The following is a 20,641-nucleotide window of genomic DNA, read 5'->3' on the forward strand; positions in this document are numbered from 1 at the left end:
GAAAAGAGGAATTCAATGCAATAATTATCTTCATCAAATGAGCTATCCAAAGTGGAATTTGACCCCAGTTGCATAATCTAACACCCACAACTCTTCTTAGGTGCATATGTTGATCACTGGCACATACCTACTTCAGTCACTAAAACATGGACATGTCACGCACTAAAAATCTCATATAATTCTCTTTCCTCGAAGACATATCGTCCATCCGAATCACAAATATGGGAGTAGTGTTGATTCGAATATTTACACAAATATCATGGTGGGCTAGAGATTCTCCAAGCTTTATGCCATAGTCCTACACCAATGGCTTTCTGAGGAACTGGAGACTTGACATCTCAGAGCTAGAGGAACAAGCAAGCTTCTTCCTAGACTACTAGACGATTAATCACATCTTCACCCTTAGAGCCATTATTAAGGAGGCTTGACATCGCTCTTCGCAGGTTTACAGTTGCTTTATAGGCTTCCTGAAAGCTTTCGACACGGTTCCAAGTGAGACATTGTTCTAGAGACTGCGACATTGGCATGTCAGGGACCCTCTTAACTACTATCATGAGAGTCTGAGTCAGTAACGGGGTGCCTCAAGATGGCCCATGGTCTTTCAGACTTCATTCATAGTACCATTTGAGTCAAGTAGGGGTGCAGTGTTACTTGGGAGCGGGAGCGACATTTTCAAAAGCTCTCGGTTTGGGACCAAACTCACCACACCTAAATCATTTGATCTTTGACAGATCCTTCTTGTTCTCTCCCCCCTTTGAGCCTTGTCCCTGACAAGGAACTTTCTTCGCCTTCCCTTTAGATGCAAGGGCTATGTTCTCCTCATCTTTCTCAACCTTCAGCCCTTTGCTACTGCTGCTGGTAGTACCTTGGACAAGACTGAGCCTTAGCTCCTCCTGTGTGAAATCACTCCATAGGCATTCCCAATTAGGCATTTTGTTTTGTCCAGTGATTCCCTGAACAAATGTTGCCCATTCTCTGGTAAACCCATTTAGTGCTATTCGCACAATTTCGTTGTTCTTTGGTTTTTCACCTACTGTTGCTAGCTCATCACGGACATCCCAAATTTTGGTGAGATAAGGAGTCATGCCTTAAGCTTTCGATATCTTTGTGGTCCTCAACTTCTCCTTGAGAATCATCTTACGATTCATAGTTGGATCTTAGTATAGCTTCACAATGGCATCCCACATCTCCTTTGTTGTTCCCTTATCTGCAATATGTGGAACAATATGATCTCAAACCCCATCTAGGATCATCCTCTTAGCCTTGGCCATTTCTTTCTTATAGGTTGCCTGTTGTTGAGGATTTGTCGATATGACAATAACACTCTCCGCAAAACTCTTTCAGTCCATACTTATCCAATAGGAGAGTCATCCTAACCTTCCATACGCCAAAGTTAGAGGTTTCGTCAAGTCTATCCTGATCTCTGAGACTTGCTGTGGCCATTCCTGCAAAACTCAAAAATTGGGAAATAAACTGGAAATCTCCTCTCTTTCTTGCTTGGCCTCTCTTTGCTTTCACACTCCCTTAGGAATGCGTAGATCTACTACTATTTGCCCGTAGAAATCCTTCTCCGATTCTCACGCTCCCTATTGCTTCCTACTGGGCAACTTGCTCAACCTTCCAGAAGTCCTCCAGAATCTAGCACGCGATCTATTGCTCCTGATGCTCGCACTAGCTGATTGGCAAAATTGCTACGACTTACTGCAATTGGAAATCTCGGATCTCCTCTAAAAAATTGGATCTGAAAACCCTCTGAGAAATTCTCGAAATTCCTCTTTAGTGTGATTTTTTCCTACACCCAACGCTGATTTGCTGCTGCAAAACTTTGTTGCAAATCAACTGCGACCAAATCTGCTCAATGAAATCACTGATTGCTCACTGAAATCCTCTATTTGACAAATCCACTGCCTACAAACTTTGCTTTTGATGCTGATCAAATTTTCCTCCATCTCGGATCTGGAAATCGAACCCTCTATCTCTGCAATTCACACTACTTGGTGGCTTGCATAGATCTAAGAAATTTGTCCTTAGTATTCCATCTGAACCTGCACAATTTCTCCTTCTCGCTATTGAGCCTTTGATTTGATAATTAATGCTTTGATACCATGTGAAATTTCCTCAAATTGTAGCAACTGGAATTTACTCTTCTCACTGGTTAGGAATTTATTAATTTTGTGATTAATACCAAATAAATCACACTACAATTCTTCACAAATAAATTCTGCGGAAGCTAAATAAATTATTGGAACTGACAAAATAGATGCACACACATAATAAAATAGACAATAATTTTTGGACAAATAGCCCCAGAAAAAGCCCGAAGGGAAAATCGGTGCAACAAATGAGGGTTTATTTTTATTATTATGCAGCAGTAAAATTTGAGTGCAATAATCTAGATGCCTTATTGGCAATACTTTGGAGAATAATCGACTTGCAAAATAATTTTTGGAGAATTTTTCTCCCTTCTGCAAATAATCTCGACCTCCCTCTGACCTGTTCAAACCCCATTGAAAAAATTGAGCCTCCAGGAATTCACACTGCTTGTTAGCTGGTTCCAAATGAGTCGCCTTTGGAAAGAAGTTGCTCTACCTGCCGGGTGATCTCCCAACCTCCAACCACTGAATCAGCCTCCTTTCTGGCACTTTGAACTGGGTATCTGGCCACTCGCACTGGTTATGCGGCTCTCTCTGCAGAAATATTCGACCTCCCTGCTACTACTGATAATACGCTGGGAACTGTTGAAAAATGTGTAACTAGGTTCGGTCTTCATAAATATGAAATGTACTTTTGAATCTTGTATATTGTAAAATGAAAGAAAATTATTATTATTGTTTTTGTAGCATGGGTTTCATGCTCAAGGTCTTTTATTTTAGAGGTCAAGCACCCATTGAGTGCTTCTAGGGTTTGTCCTAGGGTCAAGATGTCAAAAGAGTCATTGTCATATGAAGAAGACCCCATCGGGCACATTGTAACTTGTAAAAAGAATTATTTTTGTATTTAAAAGAGTCAAAATACCCTCCAAGGCCAAGTCGGCCTAGTAGCTAAGAAGTCGACCTAAATTAGGGTACTTCATCCACCTTGGAAGCCTATATATAGGAGGGAACTCGACCTCCTAGAGACATCATTCATCCTCTCATCATTCAAGCGAAGGAGAAGAAGAAGGGCAACGAAGAAGGAAGGACGAAAGGACAAGTGTTTGGGTTGTTTTCTCTCTCTTTTCACATGTGCGAAGGAAGGAGGCTAGGGTTTTGTTGCTGCAAGATCGAACTTGAAGGAATTGTAGAAAGAAGGTCGAAGGAAGGTCTACTAGGTCATCCTCAAGCCCTAGAAGAAGGAGAAACCCAAGTGAAGGTCAAAAAGAAGCTTTGGAAGCCCTAATTTGCTCACACGTGTGAAGGCAACAATTGTTATTGGGGGCTGAAAATTTCAGACCTGCAATAGAGGCCAAAATTCTATGTCTAGGGGTTGAAGTTGTGCCGTTGGAAGAAATTTGACTTGGTTTGACTTGGACAAGGGAAGCACATCATAAAGTAGGTCGGACTTGGTCTTGGAAGGGTATTGGTCTTGGTCTAGAGGTCTTGGAATTCGTCATTTGAAGAATCTATAAGAAGAGAAGAGATTTGTGGGTTTTGCTCTCAAGTGGAGAGGTTTTGGCCCTGGCTTGCAGCGTATATTTTGTGTACTTTTGATCTTCTTGTTTTGGTAGCTCTTTGATGATAAAAATAACATAATAATACGAGAAGAAGCTAATAAGTAAGAAAAAATAAAAAGACGTCACAAACTGTTATCAATTTTAAGAGAAGTAATCCTAACTATAGCCCTATAGATTTCTCAACAAGAACCTCTACCAAAAAAATATTCTGCTACTCCCTCAATCATTGATGCTCTTCTTCTTTGGTTCAAACTCCTCTTCCTGCTTAATCTATGCCACTAGATAGCTTGATTTGCCAAGGATACTTGCTCTCCCTCTTGGTTGATGTATATTTCTCCATGTCATTGATCCGCTCTTATAATCTCTCATTAGAGCAGCAATTGCCATGATTAAATCGTTATCAACGACTAAGATCATCCTAGACTCGATCCATGTGAGTCTTTAGAGCTTTCTCGATCTTTCTCAATTAATTTTTGTTAATTAATCAATTTTCGTAAGTTAGACATTTTTAGTTATTGATCAATTAACTTAATTGAGTGGGCTCTAGGTGTTTTCTCCCGAAACCTTTTCTGGGTTTTGGAGATCTTGTGTTCCTTAGCCTCTCTAACACAAATCTACGCTAGAACACTTGTCCATTGCTACAAAAACTAACACTTTCTGAACCAGAGTATCACTTTGCTGAGGCCAAGTTCTGAGTCTCCTAGCTAAATGTGTTGCTCTCAACGAGTGAAGCTTGGAGGCTATGTTATTTGCTGATCGAATCAAGCCACTTCAGAAGTGGGAGAACGAACACCAGATCCCTGTGCATACATATCAGCCTTTAATGAGCCATTTTGAATTACGTTACAATGAGTATACTACCATGCATACGAGGCATGCATATGAAACTACATATGCATGCGTCACATATACTACACTAGTATGTATACTAATTAAATACATAGCTCACAAGAAAATTTGATACTTATATTTATGAGTAAATTAATATAGAAATATTCATAAAATAACAATAATGAAATATTCATAAAATTAAAATCAAGAAATATAATTAAAATTTCAAAATTACAAATTATAAATTATAAATTATAATTTATATAATATATGATTAAATTAATTTAATAATATAAATAAGTTATAATTATAAACAAATGCCATAAAATTCATGAATATGATCAAAGGATGCAATAAATTATGTTAATGTTTCAAATGCCAAATATAAATCAAAACTAGCCTCTCGATTAAAACTGTATGTTTGGCTCTGCTGTCAACCATTAGCACAAGTGGCAAACACACACATGGGTTCGACTACACATAATCTTTGGTTGAAGGAAGGAAGGCAACTACCATTTGAAGGAGGGGACTGTATACAAGACAAGGAAAAGAAGGGGGAAAGGGGAGGAGGAGGCACCATTAAGGAACCAGTCTGAAATTTGGCAAATTTGAGCAACTGTTCTTGGAATTTTGGGCACGAGGCCAAAATTCTTCAATATTGAAGTTTTCTGGATCTGGGAACCGGATAGGTTGATCCCAGATAGGCTGGGAGGAAAAGTCGGTTTGGCAATGGGGACAGGGATAGGAGCCAAACCGGGACAGGGATAGGAGCAACATACCTTTTTTTTTTTCAAACAGTTATACAGGTATTTTCTGCAATTAAATTGTTAAATTGATTGTCAGAATAAACTGCAAAGTTTGGGTATATTTCCCTTTTGAAATTGTTTGATTTAATTGTAATTTAAGGGCATTAAATTCTGGTATTGTAAAATTGTAAAATTTGGGCTTTTACACAGGCTTAGATGGGGTCCTGTAACATATCTTGGCAAGAAAATAAAACCGCGGAGACTAATTTTTGGGTATGTAGTTAACAGTGGGAAGCTGATATCTATCACCAAATTCAAATATTGTGTCTTGACTGCTTGTAGGTGTATTTACCAGGTTCATTCTTTCTGATCTGCCCACTGTGTATTCACATGTTGAGTGAGAAAATACTTTTCTGTTGGTGCTATTTTCATATATTAGCAATGTGTAAATTTCTGGGTTTGATATAATTAGTATAAGTTTATTTTAAAAGTCTGTTTGATACATGTTGAGACATTATATAAATTGTCCTGGAAACAAAAATGATGAAAATCACCTACAAGATGTTCGTCACCTAGATGTTGGCATAACAAAGGTATTTTTACAAGGGAATTTTACATCCCTGCCTTCTTCTGGTATCTTGACCAGAGATGCCTAGCCCTCTTCATGAGGGAGATATTTATAGACACAGATCTTAGATCCTACATAACCCACCTCACTCAAAGATGATTTCAACGATCACATCATACTTTCAGGTTGATCTGACTGATCAGAGCAACAAGCGATGGGTTGAGTTCCAGTGTATTTTAGATAGTAGAGCAATGAGACCTCAGATGTCCCCTCATCCCCCCTTTTGGGAGGCGAACTGATACCCTTGAGACTGTTGCAGAGGTGCCGAACAACACAGTAGTTTACTCAAACCTAGAGCATTAGAGGGTGTAGTACCAGACGGTTCCTGAACAACCCCCCCTCGACCGATTCCTCCCTAGCCCTTGTGAAGCGGTTAAAGACTTTTCTAGAGCTTCTTTCCTTTGGCCTCGGATGTCAGTAATATCCCTCGGTCCTACATCCCCCCAAGGATCATGCTTCCAAATTTCAAACTCTTTGTTGGATCCAAAGGACTCTGCTAGCGAGCTAGTGCCATTGTCGCTACCCCTCGCTGTCGGTTATCAAACTCTGACATTCTTGACATCACCAACCTCTAGCCCTTGACTTATTCACGTAGCATTTTGCATGATCCAGTTATATACATGTTTATGATGCTGTACTATTATTGTATCCTTTACTTTATTTTATCCTAGATTTAGCTTTGGCATTTTTTAGGAGTTGCATTTGCACTCCCACATTGTATTTGTATTGGTTATATCCTTCAGTCTTGTTGACAACCCCATGTCAATTACCCCATAGCTGTACATTTTTTCATGCATGGATTTCCATCATGTCTGAGCACTCAGATAATCCACAGATTCATCATTATCAGCTATATGTACACTAGAGTTTTGTAAACCCATTCTGCGTTTTGTAATGTAAATGATCCTAGTAAGACAAATGTATGTAACAATCTAGGTAAATTTATCTTTTTGATAATGATTTCTATCCTAGGAGGCTTTTAGTCTCACCGATTCTTGTGTGTTTCTAAACACGGATGATTGGCAGAGTTTTTTCCTCCAGCCTTACCACAAAGCTAGAGTGGATTTTGTCGTCAGGATTTTAAGTGAGTCCTAGTGTTATTTATCGAGACTCTGTAAAAGTGATTTGGGAATAATTCTAACTACTTGATTAGATTATTTTATTATAAGTCACTTAGTCTACTAGATCATATTTTATGTCGCAAAAATGGGTAGGGTCTATAACGAACGGGTGTTCCCCCTTCATGGGTTAGAAATGTAATATTTCATGTAAAAAATATTTAGTGCATGGTCCCTCATACTTAGACACCATGGCTAAATGTTAGCGGTTTGGAAAAATTAGTAATCCCCTTATGATTCAATTAACTAAATTTTTTGGCTAAAATAAATTAAAATGCTAAAGTCGGAAATTTAATTAATTTAGGTCTTAGGAAAAATTAAATTCTCCAACATTTAAAATTCGTGGGTTCTAAAGTTTTTAATTTTTGGAAGTCCCTGACCAAGGGAATATTGAAAATCTTAAGATATTTTGAACCCTTGGCCATAGTAATTAAGCCAAAGTCAATTTTTGCAGCAATTAACTCAAAATAATAATGTTTGAGTTAATTAAAAGGAAATTAAAAATGAAATTTGAATTTCCTCAAAAAGTAATTTTGTTTCAACATTGATGATTAAAAGATCATTTGATCTTCATCAACGGTTGAGATTAATTTGACGGGGACCCAAGCCAACTAGCCGTTGGAGAATTTTTCTATAAATTAGAGGCCTTTCTCCATTATTTGGATCCGATTTTTGAATCATATACTTGCTCTAAGAAAACTCTTGTAACTTTTTCTGGTTAATAAAACACAAAGATTTCGGGGTTTCAGACCGTGGTGTCCCTCTTTTAGATTTATGTAGTAATATTGTTCTTAATACTCCGCAGCTTTTTATTTGCGTTTGTTAGTTAATAGCCTTTGAGGATTGATCTGTGCACAGGTATCTTGCACAAATTTATGGGTTTTTAAAATATCATTTTGATTTGATAGAAGTAATAAGTATCTCTATTTCTTGATGATTTTATGGTTATTTTGAAATCTGTATTAATTTAACAATCAGATCTTAGTGTGCAAAAGTCATCATTCCAGATTTGGGTGTTTGGGGAAATCCTCAGCTGGATCAACTGACACTCAGATCACATAATCAAAAGAGCTCATTGTTTTTTAATTTCGGAAGTCATCTTACAAAACATTTTACTTGCAGGGTTTTTCTTGGGCTTGTGCCTCTTTAAAACTTTCAGTTTATTTCTAAATTTGTGCAATTTTTTTAAAATCTTGCTAACAAAGGGCTTTGATCTGTAGATCTGTTAGATCTATAGAATATTATTGTAGATTTGTAAATATCAAATTTTTAATTCATTGGGGTTTTGGGTATTTCATATTTTTGTATATACTTGCTTTGGGGTTTTTTGTCTTTTGTTTGTGCAGGAACAAATCTGAAGATTACAAGTGATTTTTGTGGATTTCGGAGAGAGATCTAAACCTCGGAGAGTATCGCCATGTTGTTTGCAAGTTGAGGAGAAATTTCAGAAGGATCATGGGCAAATTTTTTAGGGCCTGGAAGCCATGCGTTGACCATCTCCAGCCTCCTTCTCCGCCTCCCTCCTCTTTTCGGCCTGCCTTCTCTCCTTTACGGCCTGCTCCCTTCTCCTCTCTTTCCCTTCTTCTCGGCCTCCCCTCTCAGCCTCCCTCTTCTCATCCTTGCAGCCTCTTTCATCATAAAATTTTCACAACTTTTCTCCATAAAATTCCCAAAAATGTTTTAACAAATTTTTAAACAAAATTTTCTCAATTTGTTTTTTTCGGAGTTTGGTATTTGGAATTAGAGAATTTTTAGTGATTCAGGCAGCATATCTCCAAGTGCCTTCAAGCCCCTAAGCGCTGACTGGTGCACACCCTCTAACCTTTCCTCTTTTCATTTATCTGATTGAAAGCAAGGTTAATACTGACATAGATTTTAGTTAACTGAAATTTAGCAGCAAATTAGTTTGCATTTTTCATTGCAATACATTTCAAAAATATAATTACTTTCAGAAACTTTTGCATGCTATTTTCTGAATATTATTTCACTGTTTTTTCAGTAATTTTCTGAGTTTTAAGATCAAATGCATCACTAGATTAGGAATAGTTAAACTCAAAAATTTTCTGAATTTGTAGTTAGCAGTTTGTCATTTAAAAGTTTCTGCTGCTAGAAAATATTTGAATATTGCATGGTAACGGGACCACTGATTTAAAATATATTGTTGGCATTGACATTTGTTTTAAGAGCAAATTACTAGATTGATATTTCACTGAAGCACATTTGTTTTTTACATACTCATTCAAGAAGGATTAAGTTAGTTTCACTTATGCATCAAATGATCTTGGATTGAGTATTTCATGCAAATGGATTTCTAAATATTAAGTGTTTTATTTCCAACATTTTACATTTAAGTCCTGTTGTACATTTCAGTGATTACTTGTGCAGATTTTACATTTCACATTGTGCAGATTTTACATTTCACGTTGCTGGTATAAGTACTTGCTTTTACATTAAGATTGCCTTCTTTTTTTTGAGCCCTCATTTAAGTAAAATTAAGCAAGTCTTTGCATTTCACATAGCTTTAAGTTTTGCATCTGCATATAAGACAATCGAATCATTCAGCAACAGTTTCCCATCCTTGGATTTAATTTCCTCAAATAAAATTGAATCTTTCAAAATCTTGCGCAATCTAAACAATGATTGGTTGCTTAGTTGTGTCTCCCGAAATTGGTTGGTTCCCAACTAGTTTTCATTCATCCCATTTCTATAGGGTCTACCACCCTTCGTCTGCTATAGGTAGACAACTCAAACGGAGTGATTGGGCATCAATGTGACAGCCCTCGATCTGAGTCAGTGTTGCGGTGCCTAGACATTTTGTGTGACAACAAGTCCCGTTGACCTATTTATGGTCATTCATTGGACATTAATAAAATTATCTTATCTTCAAGGCTGATCTCTTCATACATGGATTCTAGAAGGCTTCAGAAGTTCAGTTACGCCACTTTGGTACCATGTTAAATTTCTAGACCATGGTAGTCAGATCGGCATTTAAATATAGACCCTAACCCTAGGAAATTAAGGCCTTAAACTTCAACCAAAACTGCTATAACTTAAACACAAGTTCTGCTGTCATACTGCTGGAAATGACTGACAACAACACACAGAAAACATGCTCAGAAAGTCCGACTTTCAAATCTGCAACTCTGTTTATTCATGAACTGGAAAACAGTAAGCTAAAATCACAGGGAATAATCAGAATCAATTTTCAGTAATTGGAGAGAACTGATGGTATTGGAAGCCCAAGTTTGAGATGCTTGGAGAAAACTGATGTCAGAGCTTTTGCAGGACTGAAAAGCCAAAAATAGGGAGGTGTGATCCAAAATGGATCTGGTGTATGACTCTAGTTTTCATGCTTAAGTTTTAACAGTTGGCTGAGTTTGAAATGCAAGAGTCACCATATATTACAAGGAATATATATTGTAGAAGAAGGCATGCTACAGAAATGTAGGCATGTTGTACAAATCCTGATGCAAGTTGGTGCAGATCCCACACTCATGCCTGCTGTGGAAGACTGCCAAAAGACAGTTCTATAGAAGGGACTGCTCAGTGAGTCAATGCAGGTGCCTGCTGATTGAGGTCTATGTTGATAATGATGATCAGAATGGTGATGCAAAAGATATGTCTGCTGAAGGAAAGTCTCCTTTTAGGTTTGTCATGTCTGGACTCTGAATACATGGCAAAAGACAAACTGATCCAAGACAAGAGGCTAGCTTTTGTGGTCATGGCAGGAATGCCAACCATCAGGCCACAGAACCATTGGTGAGCTGTTGAGGAGGATGCTACCTTTGTCAAAAGGCAGTTATGCCTTAGGTCACTTGGCCTTTTGTAGCCTTTGTGATGAGGCATAAGATGAGGGGGGTGGTCTATTGGTCTTCATGGACAGAAGGCAGTAAAGAGATGCAGCAGCAAAAGAAAAAAGGGTGTATGCCAAAGGCATTTTATGAGTAATAATAACTTGAATAGATAGAGGGACTGCTCCAAAGGCTGAATGGACAGAAGAATACTTTTCCACAGCAGAACTAAACCGTCTATCAGTGAAGCAGAGGTGGGGATTTGAGGGCACTGTTTACTTGCCCCTTGGTCACTTGACCTTCATACAGAAAGTAAATAGAACACTGTTCTGAAAATGGACGATGGAGACTCAGCACCAAAGTCTGTCCTCATTTGTTGCAACAATTCCTGGAGATTAAATGAATAGTTTCAGGATCAAAAGAATCAGAGATGAAGCAGCGGTGACAGAAGATTGAGCTGAATGGCTGAAAGCTAATATTGCTTGTCCACGGCCATGAGGACAACTAGAGAGAGCTGTGAAGTTCTCAAAGAAATGAGAAAGGAAAGTAAGGACAATTGAAAATGAATGTCACTCATTGCTTTGTAATTCTCAAAGTAAAGAAGAGTTGAGAAGTCAATATTTGTTGGTTTTCCTAATTAGGTTTCTTTAGCATATCTACATTACTGTTATGTTTAAGGGTTTCCAGGGTGTAATTGCATTATTGTAGTTTTTATGATTGTTTACTTTAGTACTGTTTATGCATTTAAATCCAGTCTGTAAGCTATATTTACATTCACCTTATGCAGTGAAATAGGAAGCAGGGATATACAAATTAATTTCTGCATTTAAGTAGCTGTAATGGTAAGATGTGTGGCATCCCCTCTCCTCGACACTGTCATGATTCTGGCAGTGGCTTGATATGACATCTTGATCTAGTCAGTTGGCCTTCTGTGCGTTTATGTTGTGAGTTATGGCACTAAAAGACTCTGAATTTTTGATTGCTTGCATGGCAAGGTATGAGTAGCTTGGTTTTTTGGCTTATTGGCCTTAGCTTCTGGTTGTTATCACAGCACATTTTTTTTGTATAAATGCATGTGCCATCTTGTATATTTTATTAGAAAGAAGCAACAAAATCTCTGTGCTTTGAATAATCCATAAAAAATCAAATACTAATCATATGGAAGCCAGAATTTAGTTCATAAATGGAATATGGGGTAGAGTGTTAGAAAGGATCATAGTAAAAATGAGGTTCACTTTTGGTGATTTGGATTTGGATATTGGTGATGAGGTTCAGGTTTGGATTTTGGTATAGATGGCATTCTATACGAATGCAACTGTTCAATTTATATTTATTTCTTTTCTTTGATTTATGTTTGTATAATTACATCAACTGTTAGCCATGTTTGTGCATGTAAATTTCTGAATGTTCCAGAGAATCTGAAGACAGTTTCAACTTGTTTATATAGTCAATCATGGCTTTGTAAATTTTAAAGGTTCTAGATTTTTTGGCTATTGTATTCTAAAGATCCAACTTCCTTTTACTGATGTTTGCAGTGGGAAATATACCATATGATGCAACAGAAGAACAACTGGTACAGATATGTGAAGAAGTTGGACCTGTTGTATCTTTTCGGTGCGTTGAATTGCATTATCCAGGATGACTTGTTTTTGGTTTACTCTTTTGCTTGTCACTCAAAAGATGGATTCCTTGTACAGTCTAATAAAATGGACATCAGTTTATTAACAAGATATGACTACCTTTGTGTGATGTTTGATTTGTGTTTGCACAAGCCTCATGCATCCTAAATTTCTAGATGGTCTGAAAATGTTTTTTTGGTCCTTGAATTACTTTTGCCTGTCACCATCCTGTATTTTAAGTTGACATATAGTTCTTTATCAGAAATCTTATTGTTACAAGTTGAGGATAGTATATAATAATACATTATGTAAGCATCATCTAATTTCTGCAGTATTTAAGTCTCTATTAATTATTTATTGCTGGAGTGTTTCACTAAAATCAAGTAAAGGAGCCTCCATAAATTTTCTGGACAAATTCTTGACAGATAAGATGTGAGAACCGAGGTATCTTTTGAAGCTGCACTCCTGGAATTATTAATTCTTATGCTATGAATTTATATTAATAAACTGTTCTGAATGAGGGTTTGCTGACTTTTGGCTTCACCCCTACAATCTAATGCGCAACCTGACCTAGCTGGCTGGATGGCAAACGTGGCAGTAATTATATCAATGTTAGAATGTGATATGTAACTTCTTTGCAAGAATTTGTCAATTTGAAGATGAGGTTATCTGACCCTAAACCTATATTCCGTCCACATGTTGATGTCTACAAGGATAAGTTGACTCAACACCTGTTGAGAAATGTAGCTCGAGCAGGAACTGTGCACACATTTCAGTGTGAATGTGCAGGAAGTGGTTCGAAACATTTCTTTAGTGACTAGTGACCACTTAAGGAAAAGTGGGAAATTATTCCATGCTGTAATGTCACTTGAAAAATAGAAGAAAAGCCAATGAATGTTAGGAATCTAAATAAAGTGTTCTAGAAGTTCTAGAACTCTAGTGACTTAAATTAGGATTTAATCTTAGCATTACATGTCATGATTGAGATTGGTGGCATCTAGGATTAAGGAGATTAGTTATGCCTTTCAAAGCATAGAGAGGACAAGAGAGGAGAAGTTGATCACATATGAGAAGAGAGCAAGAGTGAGCTGAATAAGGAACAGTGTATTCAAGGAGAAGAATAACAAATTACTAAAGAGACCATTGACATACCAACAGGCTGTACCACTGTTGTAGCTGTATTTTTCTTATGCACATGCCATACACTAGGTTGCATGAAACGGGGAAACGGGTATGAGTTTCTGAAACAGGAAGCGATACGAAACGCGACCTCCCCAAATTTTGGAAACGGGGAAACGCAAATATATATATATATATATATATATATATATATATATATATATATATATATATATCTATCTATCTATATATATATGTGTGTGTGTGTGTGTGTGTGTGTGCGCGCGCGCGCAATCATAAAGCATAAATGATACATTATAATTTATTACACTTAAAAATTAAGATTTAATTTACATCACATTTACTCATGGATGATCACATAATGAAAATAAAAATATCAGAATATCCAAAAGCAACCTTTATTATATATCCAATCTCAAAATCAGTGTTTATTTATATTAATATATGAGGCTGCAAGTATAGTAAAGACTATAAGGCTGCAAGAGAGAGATCCAAATTAGGATTTTCTGCATCCACATCCCATTTTTTAGAAGGACCACTGTTGTATTGGGAGTCTCCTCCTACATAGTCAAACGACCTTAGTGCTCTTGATTAAATACAAGTTTCATACCCTAGTACTCTACATGATCTTGATTATTGGGAGTTTCCCTTACATAGAGGGCTTGGTTCTCTTGATTAAATACAAGTTCCATACCCTAGTACATGATAAAATCCAATGGAAACATTGCAATCCCCCCAATCCTGAAATCCTGAAAAACAGATAAGTCTGCTGGATTTTGAGTGAGATCTAAAATTCTACTTTCTCCATATGAAATCCAATGAGGGCGAAACCACTCTCAAACATCCTGAGTCATTTCATGGTAATGTTAAAAATTTAAGTAAAATGATGAAAATGAAAAATAAAGGAGAATATCACTTTTACTTTTAAGAATTTAACATTACCATGAACTACATATGCCTCGAACTTCCTGATGAACTGCATATCAACACTAGGGCAAAAAATCACTTTTATAACTTTAGACACGCATCTAGAAGCAACTAGAAGGCACTAACATACCCTAAAAATAAATTAAAAAACAAAATAAAAAAAAAACGCATGTTAATGAGGAAACATGGGTTGTACGGCCGTGAAACGCATTTTTGGCTGTACTGGCCACGTTTCCATTTCGGGAAACGTGGCAGTACGGCCGGAAACGCGTTTCCGCGTTTTGTACCAGTTTCCGTATGGAAACTAACCTCTGTACCACGTTTCCTGCAACATAGGCCATACACCTTCAAATCTGGCCATACACAGTCTTCTGTGGATTGCTGGAATGAGCTGTAGCTGTTGAAAGGAGAGAGAGTGGTTTCCTGTCCAAGAAATTCTGAAACAGAGCAGGCCATATTGCTGTAGCTATGTTTTCTTTACACTGTTGAAATTTGGGGCAGCTATGGGATGAATTTCCCCAAGGAAAATCCAACTACCCCAAAAGAAGCCCATCTCACCCCAAAGAAAGAATTCAAGTGGGATGAAAGAAAAATGATCATAAATTTATATGGGCAAGCATTTATGTCCGCTTCAATTAGCAAATTTGAATTTATGTTTTTCCCTCAAAAAAAAATTTGTCGGCCTCATAATATTCATGTTGGCCTGCCCCAATGGTCGTGACCCTTCGCTCAAAGAAACAAATATAAATTTGGCACCTATCCTCCCATTTGGCACAATCAATTTGGCCTATTTGAGGCATCTATTCTGCGGCCTATTGTCATGCATCTCTGCAGTCATTATCATTCATCTTCCGCGGCCTATTGTCACCAATCTCTGTGGCCTTCCTTATGGATCAATGAGGCCTTCTTTTGAGGATCTCTGTGGCCTTCCTTATGGATCAATGTGGCCTTCTTCTGAGGATCTATGTGGCCTTCATTAAGGATCATATGCGGCCTATTCTCTGCGGCTATTTTTCTGTGTATTGTAAGGTACAAGTTAGGGCATTTTTCCTGGCTGAATTGGAAGGATCAGTTTCTATGTATACCTCAGGAGGACTGGGACCTAATTAGGATCACGTCTGAGGTCATTCAATGCTGGAACAATCATATGTCTAAGGCCAAAATTGCTAGTGAAATAGCGCAGGAGATAAGGTAGCTGTAGCTTCAGGTACAAGAATTTAGAAGCCCTAACGAGGGATGAATTGGAGCTGTAGCTTCAGCTACAAAAACTTAGAAGCCCTAACCAGGGCTGAATCGTCTGAGATTGATTTGTGCACAGGGCCAGATTTCATGAGCAGAACTTGACGTCCTCAAAGGTAAGCAAGTATATTCTATGATTGATGATTTACTAGATAATATGGACTGCCTTTGTATGTGTTTAAACAACAGTGTTAAGCAGCCCAAGTTCAGTGAGTTTGGTGACTTGTTAAAGGATACTTGGTGTTCCCTAGCAATGTGAACAAGGGCTGGCTTGTTTCTATGAATTGTTCCCTAAGTCGTGTTAATTTGGAGCAGTGAAAGGATATGTAAGAAGGCTTTCTTTTTGGCCTTAGTTCTGTGAACTACAGAGGTCACCGAGTTTGGTGACTTGTTAAAGGCTACTTGGTGTTCCCTAGCAATGTGAACAAGGGCTGGATTGTTTCTATGAATTGTTCCCTAAGTCATGTTAATTTGGAGCAGTGAAAGGATATGTAAGAAGGCTTTCTTTTTTGCCCTAGTTCTGTGAACTACAGAAGTCACCATCAGTGAAATGACAGTGTTGTAAGGCAGTAATATGACAATGATGTCTGACTTGATATGACAGTGTTATATAGCTGTCATATGACTGTAATGTATGGCAGTCCTCTTTATGACTGTGACCTAATGACAATGAAGTATGTCAATGACCTTATTACTATGATGAATGGTAAAGACTTTTGGCAGTGATTTGACATTGATATATGGCACTGATTTGACAGTGATGTATGGCCATATCCTTATGACAGTGATATGTGGCAGTGTGCTTATGACAATGATGGATGACAGTGAAACTTATCCTTATGACAATGACATTTATGACAGTTATATTTGACAGAGATATATGTTATTTATGACAGTGATATGGAGATCTATCAAAGGTATGGTGGATGAGGATCTTTTACTGGCCTAAGGAGGTGTAATACTAATATCCCCAATTTTAATTTTCAGCATTAGAGATGAGTTTGGGGAGAGGACGCAATTCCGGCAACGGGAATTACGAGGAAAAGAGAATATTGCGGCTCTAGTGGAAAGTGGGCACCACAAGAAAGATAAATTCGATCCAAGGAGGGAACTCACACCCTTGGAAGAGAGAGGAAAGAGAAGAGAGTGGGAATTAGGGGAGAGAGAGAGTGGGGACCACAAGGAGAGGAGCCACGAATTATAAATAGAGCAAGAGGCACTCATTTTGGTCATTCATTCATCTATTCAGAACTTTGTCTTTGACATAGCATGCTTGAGCGGAAGCCAAATCTGCAAGCGCTGTTTAGCACACGAGTGTCTCTGAGCGTAGATCTCAACCTTTGCTTCTGTGGACTTCGAGTGCCAACACAAGGATGGAGTTCCATCCTTTTCCGATTGTTCTAGCAGTGGGGGTGCGAGTTTGTGTGGAGGAGACACTAGCATCAATGTAGGGACTGCGAAGTGCTTGGAGGAGACACACTTGGGAGTTGAGGAGTGAAGGGAGTTTGGGCTAAAACATGGTGGAGTCCTGGGAAGTGTTGTGGGGGCTATTCTTGCATTTTGGTGGAGCAGAAAATGTAACATTTGCTATAGGTTACATCTTTTGCTTGTGGAGGAGGGCCAAGCATTTGGGGTCAATTTTGGAGTGTCAGAACCAATTTTGGAGTGTCAGATTTAGGACAAATCCTTTTTGGGTATTTGACAAAGACCTCAGAAATAATTTGGCTGAATTTTTTGGGCAGATTTGAGGGGTCAAACAGGGGTCCCAATCTAGTCAACAGCTAGAGGAGCTAGGGGAAAGTTGGGCCAAAACTCCGAGGTCAACATTTGGCCAATTCCTTCGTGGGTTTTTGTGAGTTATTGGTGGAGAGCCCGAGGTTAATTTCCTGGAATTTTGTGAGCATCCGAGGAGGCCCTAGCAATAGTTCTTTGCAGCCAACAACATATTTTCTGGGTAGTTTCAATGCAGAGACAGGAGAGAACAACAAAAAATTTGAGAGGGATTTCTTATTGTTCATTTGGGCTTACCTAGCTTGCCTTGAGGAAGCCAGGGTGCACTCTTTCCAACACCACATTGTGCCCTCTTATTTATTAATAAAATGGCTCAGCAGCACAAATTTTGGTGAAATTCCATGGTTTGATTCATTTGTTTGATTTTTGTGGATTATGTTTATGTTTTCTTTGTTATTTACTGTAAAAATTCCCTAGGAATATTACAGTGGTGTTAGAGCCATAATCTTCGCTCAGCGTGTGGGAAACCCTTCATTCTATGACTAGACCAAAAAAAACCTAAGAAATCATGGTACCCAAAGAAAGGTTAGAATCAAACAACATGGCGGTAACCTTGAATGAGGTGATTAAGATGCAATAAATGATGATTGATGTGGGGTCATGGCATTCAGGAGTCCCTCTCTTTGTTGGAGTTCTGTGAACTAAGAGACATGCATAAACCAATGGAGATTCAATGGAATTTTGCAGGGATGATGAGGAGGATTAAGGAAGAAAACGAGAGAGTAGTTCAAGGAGCCATGGTTGGCAAGGAGACATTTGAGCATACACCCTTTGATGAGATGCCATTCGTTGTTGAGGTATCTATTGATGAGGTATCCCGGGTTATGACCGAGTTCTTAGGTGATAGTAGCGCACCACAGGTTGATGAGGTGCCAAGAGACATCTCCAATATTGATGAGGAGCCAATAGGTATAGGGGCATCCAGATCTATGGCAGAGTTGCCGGACGATAGTCACGTACAACTGATTGGTGAGCATGTCTTGCATGTTGGGTTGTCTATGGAGGAGTAGTTGTAGGCTCATCTCAAGCCCATGATGGAGGAGGATGTGCAACCATCCTTTGGGCGAGCCATTGATGAAGGGCAACATAGAGACCACACATTGGGATTTCAACACAGTTCACTTCAAAGGCGCACTGACAGGTTCTACAACGTTATTAGCCCATCCCTACACATTGGATTGAGAGAGGCGGAGTTGTTTAGGCATACCAGAGGGGATGAATAAGTTAGCAACACTGTTGGGTCACCTTTGCTCATTGGAGAGAGAGAGAGAGAGAGAGAGAGAGACAAAGCTAGCTAGTCAGATCTCATGTGTTGACCTGGGTAGCAGGATGAGACAATCAGAGTTGCATAGCGTGTAGCATCCACATATTGGGGTTGTTCTATGTGCTGGAGTTCGTGCATTCGATCCCTCTCTTGGAGTTAGATGGTGAGAGATTTTGAGTTGGTACCCTGTGGAGTGGGCTATGGAGATGGTGGTGGACTTGGGTGTAGCTCAGCAGGAGCTTCCAAGCATTGGGGATACCAATAGGGTAGACTGGCATTGGGTTCCAAGTGGGACTACTTATCATTTCCTAGGTATGCCGGTTGGCTACAACTTGGATGGTATAGTTGAGTTTTCACATTCGCTAGGGGAGTCTCAGTTAGCACTAGTGGCCAACCAATTTATGGACAGACTCCTTTTGTTGTCTTGGTATTATGTCTGTTCACGGGATCACAGGGTGATCAACATACTTTGGCATGAGTTTGTCAGAGGTGGTATTGCTAGGCCACCGGATGGTGCCTTGTATGGAGCTGGGGACTCTTCACTTTTGTGTGGGGCACATAGGATCCAGAGGAGTTGCACAGTGGTAGCATCACTGCTGACACATAGGGAGATTCACTTCTCGGATCCCTCAAGGGGGATTTGGAGTGAAGATCCATTTATCGGCAGGTATATTGATGCGATGGTGGAGGTGATGATACCGATCAGGTGTGGGGTGACACGTAGAGACACAACTCTAGGCCATCACATCCAGGGATGTGTGGGAGCATCTAGTATTGAGCAGTGGACTACAAGGGGACATGCAGATGCATGGTGGTGTACTGTAGTGTGTTGGATCACATTGTGGAGTAGGAGTGCCTTCCATCACATTGAGTACATGCGGGGAGTGACTGGTGCCTTGACGCAAACAGGACGTGAGGCGTTATAGGATGGTATAGCCTTAGCCTGGGGTATCCAATGGTGTGCAGGGACACGTTGTAGCTTATAGTGGCATGCCGAAAAGTACATCGATACTTAGTGGTATGTGGTGATACATGACGCAGCGCATCAAACTCTTGGAGTGTTTCCCAAGGAGACTTATGGACTGGGGCATTGGGTGTACCATTAGATGTAGCTCACCTAACATTGATGAGGATATTGTTGAGCATCTCGGGACACTGTGTTTAGTGGAGACAGGGCTTAAAGGGAGTTATTAGCAAATACGAGGTAGAGAGAGTGTTGTTTGTAGGATCATTCTTGAGCATTCCGACAGACTTTTGATCATACCCTTTGGGACATACCCACCCATCATCCTCCAGTCTTGCTTACAGTTAGAGCATTTGGTTGTTTCCCCTTGACACTCTCCATTCAGGCAGGAGGACATGGGAGGTTCACCCTAGATAGTTGGATGAAACACCATGTCTCATGAGCCGGGAGGAGACTCTCCAGTTGGGACCCTCGGTAGGTGCATGAGTTGTCAGATACAGGCTTAGGGATGGCGTGGTTGATAACCGAGGTAGCATGTGTTCCACCTTGAGCTCACACTTGAGGGACGGTGGATGGTAGACTTAGAGTTGTGGAGAAAGTATCCCTTCTGGGAAGGGATCCTAGTTGATCACGAACATTGAGCTTTGGGAGCTCTTGGGGGCATGGGTTACTCCTTGGAGCTATAGGGTTTGGAGGATCCTTGTCATTTTGATAAGTTGATCTTCCCTAGTCAAGTCTAGGGCTTGATAGGGTACATACCCCAACATTCATACTACCCACAAGCTGGGCTTGTTGGGATTGCCACCCATTTGGCCAATGAGTGAGGAGACTTAGGTATGGTGGATCTTTATCTATGGTGGACACGTCTGGTAAATTGATCTACCTAAGTTTGGGATGCATGGTGTTCAACCACTTGATCACTTAGGATCAT

At 39.2% G+C, this 20,641-nt stretch overlaps 1 protein-coding gene across 2 annotated transcripts in view; it reads left to right on the forward strand.

The window, feature by feature from the left end:
* The window catches only part of CSTF64 (cleavage stimulating factor 64), a 186,927-nt gene that overhangs the window by 31,835 nt on the left and 134,451 nt on the right, over positions 1-20,641 (forward strand). For both annotated transcript variants that reach the window (XM_089393003.1, XM_089393004.1), the window contains exon 2: positions 12,302-12,380. In XM_089393003.1, coding sequence (XP_089249129.1) covers positions 12,302-12,380 — 79 coding nt within the window. The remainder of the gene's footprint in view (positions 1-12,301; positions 12,381-20,641) is intronic.

The sequence above is a fragment of the Pinus tabuliformis genome, chromosome 1_1 (genome assembly GCF_031772625.1).
Source record: "Pinus tabuliformis cultivar Carrire ecotype Pingquan chromosome 1_1, CPIR1, whole genome shotgun sequence".
NCBI lineage: Eukaryota > Viridiplantae > Streptophyta > Pinopsida > Pinales > Pinaceae > Pinus > Pinus tabuliformis.